The sequence below is a fragment of the Ambystoma mexicanum genome, chromosome 7q (genome assembly GCF_040938575.1).
Source record: "Ambystoma mexicanum isolate Mex_15411 chromosome 7q, UKY_AmexF1_1, whole genome shotgun sequence".
Classification (NCBI taxonomy): domain Eukaryota; kingdom Metazoa; phylum Chordata; class Amphibia; order Caudata; family Ambystomatidae; genus Ambystoma; species Ambystoma mexicanum.
In genome coordinates this window covers 1,091,435,027-1,091,441,026 of record NC_090941.1, presented here as the reverse complement: position 1 = coordinate 1,091,441,026, position 6,000 = coordinate 1,091,435,027, and the positions used below count along the sequence as shown (strand labels likewise).

At 44.9% G+C, this 6,000-nt stretch overlaps 1 protein-coding gene across 1 annotated transcript in view; it reads right to left on the bottom strand.

The window, feature by feature from the left end:
- Positions 1-1,178: 1,178 nt before the first annotated feature.
- Positions 1,179-6,000, bottom strand: part of LOC138528195 (transient receptor potential cation channel subfamily M member 2-like) — a 679,103-nt gene continuing 674,281 nt past the window's right edge. Inside the window, exons 32-33 of the mRNA XM_069639648.1 lie at positions 4,193-4,303; positions 1,179-1,304 (exon numbers count right to left, since the gene is read on the bottom strand). Coding sequence (XP_069495749.1) covers positions 1,179-1,304; positions 4,193-4,303 — 237 coding nt within the window. The remainder of the gene's footprint in view (positions 1,305-4,192; positions 4,304-6,000) is intronic.

Genomic DNA, 6,000 nt, shown 5'->3' with positions numbered 1-6,000 from the left:
ATCTCTGCCATCACCTTCCACTTATCTCTGCCATCACCTTCCGCTTATCTCTGCCATCACCTTCCGCTTATCTCTGCTATCACCTTCCGCTTATCTCTGCCATCACCTTCCACTTATATCTGCCATCACCTTCCGCTTATCTCTGCCATCACCTTCTACTTATCTCTGCCATCTTCTTCCACTTATCTCTGCCATCACGTTCCGCTTATCTCTGCATGTGCATCTACAATTCAGACCATTACAGATTGTCGCTCCAAAACCACTTCACTGGGCACCTTACCAAGAAAACATTTATCCATGGCTGAGAATTATATTTTCTTTCTTTGAAAATATCAATATAATAATTTAGATTATGTGGGTTCAAAATCACAATCCTGCTCATGTATAAAAGACAAATGCACCATACTTGTGTAATAATGATGTCAAATAGAATATGACCATAGATATACAATCAGTGCATGCTAGAGTTTCCACTGAAGTGCAGCAGACCAGGCTTTTAAAGTGACATGCGACTGTGACATGGACTAGCCTCTGACTTTACGCTGTCTGTGGGATCCGGTTTGAACTGGTCCTGGATCTGCAGTTGATTCTGGTGTTTAGCTTAGTCAGAATTTACACAACTGATAATTTCTTGGCTGGTGTCACAGGTACTAGATATGGCTTGAGGTCCAGGTGTCCAGGTGTTTAGTGGAGACCTTTCCTCTGATTATGGAAGTACCACAGGACCAACGATGCTTCAAGCTGTGCTGGCATGAAGTTGCCCCTTTTCCCTGAGAGCTGACAGTCAATCACATATTAGAAGCTCTTGCTGGAGCCATGCATGCTGCAGATGGTTGGAGAGTGCTTCCTGTACGAGCACGGTCCACTCTCCAGAAGCAACCTCATGATGTTCTCTTCCGCTTTCCAGAGTTCTGTGCCACCGTCTGGGCTGACCATGCCTTGTGTCCTTGCTTACACCAAATAGATGTATTTAAACCCTGTGTTATGACACTCTTTTGCCCGCCAGGCACAGCCTACTCTGCTCAGTAGTGACCAACAAAAGGGCTTTTTCAGTGGCAAACCCTTGATCCAAGAATGCGTGGTTTTTCCGAGCACTCCCACTCACTTCCTTCTTAGTAATACATGGTTTGCCTGCCCAGTAATGTGGCTGTAGCTCTGTGAGGCTACTAGCGCCCATCTCAGTAGTGAGCTCTAAAGTTCTCAGTCGCTTTACGGAGAATTTCCTTCTGATTTGCAAACAGCGGAATCTTCTGATCCACGACCTGCCAGCGGATGGAGAACTCAGGCTCACGGTCCAGAATATTCTGCAAGAGATACAGTCACATTGAGTTACCATCAGTCAAGGCCCAAGTGTTTAGACAGTCCCTACTACTGGTGTGCACATTATGGCGCGGGGCATGATTGATGAATGAGCACACATGAAGTGTGAACTCCTATAGTCTCTACAATTGTCATACGATATGATTGTGGATATAAGGACTCAAAGAGCAGTAAATCCACCCACCCTGAAAATAACCTATTTGATGGACACTAAATGGAGAAGCAGAATACAAACAACAGTCCCAAAAGTACTAGGTGAACAGTCCTAGGCAAAAGGAAAGGGGTTACAGAAATCTCATCTCAACCTTGGCACACAGGTTCAATCTACAAGAACATGCTCATAGAATTAGTCTCTTCATGTTTGTTCTACCAGAGGCCTGCACTCCAAAAATATAATCTCAAGTTAGGATTTTTGCTTGCTTGTATAAAGGTCAGGGCATTCAGTCACAAAGCTGTCAGTACAAGGACCAGCAGCAGTGGGGGGAATCCCCAGCACATGCACTGGCTGACCCCTCCCCTCTCCTTCTTAGCCCCACCCTCCCACTCCTAACTGGATCATGCCTTTGAAAGAATGAACCAACAGCCTTCCTTCTACTTCATGTCAGCACTCACTGATATGTGATTGCACCACCATTTCCCCAAACACTGACCACACACGTGAGTGGAGTTGGTTCATTCACTTGCTGCTCTGTGTTCCAGAACACCCTCCCCTTTCCAACAGGTTCCCTGCACAATCTTCATTTTTAAGCTTCCAAAATAGCTGTGCCACGCCTAGCAGGTGGGGCCCAGCAAAGTAATGGTGTGGCGATCTGGGTGCGGTTAGGAGAGGCCAGGGCGCGTCTGCCAGGTGCAGCCTGTGAAGACGGTGGCATCTGGGGGCAGGGTCAAAACTCCAAAAGTGAGGAGGAGACATGCATTGGAGGGGCGGGGGTTAGTGCCCGGGCCGCGTCTGTCAGGTGCATACCAGGCGGGGTGGTGAGCTGTCTGGGTAGCGGGGCTGCTCCCTGGTGGTGGCACTTAAACTACTGTGTGGCATGCATCCTCATTCCCGAAAACAAGGAAAGGGGTGCTTTTTGAAGTGTAAAACACAGAGGTTTGCCTCTGTAAAATCCTGATAAAGGATTGATTTTTTAAAGTCTTTTTATTACTGGGCTGGGGCAGACACAAGTGTGAAATGGAGAATGCTAATGGCCACATTTCCTGACATGTCACTGGGAAGGAGTCATTAGCATTCCAAAGCCCCTCATTCTCCGTATAATCCACAGTAAATGACTGCACCACATAAGCCTGATTTTTTTCTAGCCAGTCTGCAATGTGTTTAAATTGACCTGAAAACAGTGAGGTAATAATGCATACACACTTGCACCTTTTATTTAGACGATGCATGTGGTAACATTTTGTGATATGTAGACAAGTTGGGCAATACACAGATGTCTGGTGGTCTTAAGCAGGTTAGAGTGCTTCAAGCATCATGGTGTTGTAATTGTTTTACGGACTCCTTGATTTGGGGAATAAGGGGTGTTTAAAAGGAATGTTGAAAACAAGGAAAGGGGGTGTTTTAAAAAAAATGGAGAGCAGCGTGGGTACAACTTTAGACTAAGTGTGCCACCACTGGCGGCTGTTCTTAGCTCGGAGCTCCCATGAAGTGAGGGAGCGCTGCACTCAGAGCGCTGAGCGCAGCTCCGCCTTGTACATCGCTATGACGCTTGCCACAATCTGCAAGCTGCAACGGTTGGTATAGCTCACAGATTAGCCAATCGCTGCAGCACATGCCACTGTGGGGTGCACTCTTTACTTTTATTTTATTGATTTATTGCATTTGATAAAGAGCTGACCTAGCCCGCAAGAATCAGCAGGGGGGCGCACCCAATAAAAAAGTATCTGTCAAGGATGTTCCAAAGCAATTCATATTTAAATCATAAAAATACTCTAAAAGAATGATAATTAGGCTACAAGCAAAGCAATCTAATGTAATACATTAACCACTCAAAATACAAAGAACAGAACAGGTGTTTAGGGAAAGTTAATAGTATTTCAGATAATGATCTTCTGAAATAGGTATTTAGCTTTTCATGACACCCTGATGGCAAATGGCAGCAGCAGCGTGACCCTGGCTGTGAGTTCCACTAATAGGCACATAACCAGAAAAAGCTGGAGGATTATTGCCGCGCCCCAGATTTCGCTATTTTATTACAATGACCTCTTTGGATGTCCATTCATCTCTGCAGCAACATGACATAATATCTAGAACTCTTAAGAGAATTGTGATACAGCACACAAACCATGACAACCTACAGGTAGTGCACACACAATATTACATCAACACTAAGGACGGTCCTGTGTGATGAAAATCCTATGAATTTTTAATATACTCCATAGAGACAGCATGTGCATGCTTGGCAATCATTTTGTTTAATTTCCTTATAACTTATGTTATGATTTCCATTATACTTGCTCTTTAACACATATATTATGTTATTTTGATTCAATTTATTACATACACATGGCATTTTAGGGACCTTGAAGAAGGTCATTAGAATTATCTGGCAGTGGAAACACTCAAATATATGTCTTGCCAGCAAGGGTTTGCGTAAACTGTTTTTGAAACAGATTTGATGAAAATGAAATGATCCTACCTCATAGAGAAATGTGGTCACGTTTAATGAAAGGCTGGCAAATGTCTTTGATTATTGCAACTGTTGGTTATCGTCAAGACATTAAGGGAAATCTAAACTATTTTGTGCAAGCTTGGAAGTTCTACGGGAATCTTTCTGTGAGAACTTTGTATATTTTGTGTAAGGTTGAAATTAACCCATATCAGGATAAATAAATAGAATAAATAAGCCATATCATCACATGATAAATGCCTTACCTGTGTCAGCTGATCCAGCTTCTCCGCAGACTCCAGGTGCACGTTTATCGCCAGTGTCTCGATCCAGGCGTTGTCGGTGTTCCTTGGGTCATCCAAGTAACCCCTGTACACCTGTGGGCGGAGGGAGAGGTTAAGAAATACCCAGTGGAAATAAACACCACATGTTTTGTTTTGTTCCACACACAGAAAAAAATATAAACACAAAATACAAATGCAGGTCTCATCCATGCAGTTACTTGCCGTATAAATAGACCTATGCGACAAAAGACAATATATGCGATTGAACAACATTACGATTTCCAACTAATGGCTAAGCAATAGATATACAGCTTGACAACTACTGAAAACGAATCAATCTAGGGCCACTAACTGTAGAGAGTCCCAAAAATAAAGCTATAGATCAGCATATTTAATAGATACATTTCTAGCTAACAATAGCTAATAGATAGTCTTGGGATTTGTAAAGGTCTCAAAGAAGGAAGCTGACACAAAGGTGGCATGGTTTTGGTTATACCCCTTTATTTCTCAAAAATAAACCTCACTGTCCCCATCTCTAAGAGGGGCTTCCTTGCCTTGAACTAAAACTAAAGGAATTGTCAGAAGGTCTGTGAAATCAAAGTCCCACCGTCCTGTGCCAAATCCTACTCTAACCACCCCATCAGCCTTGGGAGGATAGCTCAGGGGCAACATGCTCACCTTGGAAGCAAGACGACACGGAGCACCACAGGTTCAATCCCCGGGTCCGTGCTTAGACACCTCTGGGTATTAAGCGCGTTATAAATAACCTATCATATCATATCACTATAACTAAAGGCATAAAGGTCCTTCTTCGGGAGGATGGCTCCGTCTCCTGCTTCTTGAATAGTGTCCTAGAATGTTCTTTTCCAACAGAAATGCTGGGGGAATAACTCCCTTCCCCTGGCTTACGTGCTTCACCCAGTCTTCATGCAGTACCCAGGAGAATGACTCCCTTCCCCTGGTTTACGGGCTTCACCCAGTCTTCATGCAATGCCCAGGAGAATTACTCCCTTCTCCTGGTGTAAACATATGCAGTTCCCAATAAAATCAGGGGGAATGACTCCCTTCCCCTGGTGTCTCCAGTACAGCTCTTAGCCCAGTACCAAGAGAATACCTCCCTTCTCCTGGTGTTAATTTGCACAGTTCACCACAAGGCCAGGGGGAATGACTCACATCCCCTGGTGTCTTCAACACAAGTCCTGGGCCTCTACCAGGAGAATGATTCCCTTCTCCTGGTGATGCTTGGTTCAGTTCACAATACTGGCAGGGAGAATGAGTCCCTTGCCCTGGTGTCTTTTCACAGATCTTTGTTTGATACCAGGAGAATAAATCTGTCCTCTTCATATTACTTGGCACAGTTCTTTCTCACTGTTGGGGTTCCAGACCCTTCTCGGTTGGCCAGTGATTTCCTTGTTACCACTGCGCGGAGGAAGATTTCCTATGATGCTCTCTTTCTCACTGTTGTGGTCTGTGAGAAACAAGAAGGTGTCTCACTCTCTAGTCCCCGCAGATCTCTCTCTCTGGTGGCCAGGGCACAGCCATCGCCTTTGGATCCAGACTCTGGGGGTGGGCCAGTGCAGGAGGATCACCTGGATGAGGGGTCTTTGGGGAGTGGAAGTGGGACACTGGATGGTGAGACGCGGTATACCTCTCCCTGTAACACTTTTTCCCCATCCTACTCAATGGGATATTTAGAAACTCACCCCGCCGCCCCCTTTTCCTGCACAAACGCTTTTACATGGACAGCCCGCTCTGAGAGAAAACAGATTCACACCTGAGCTGTGTACCTG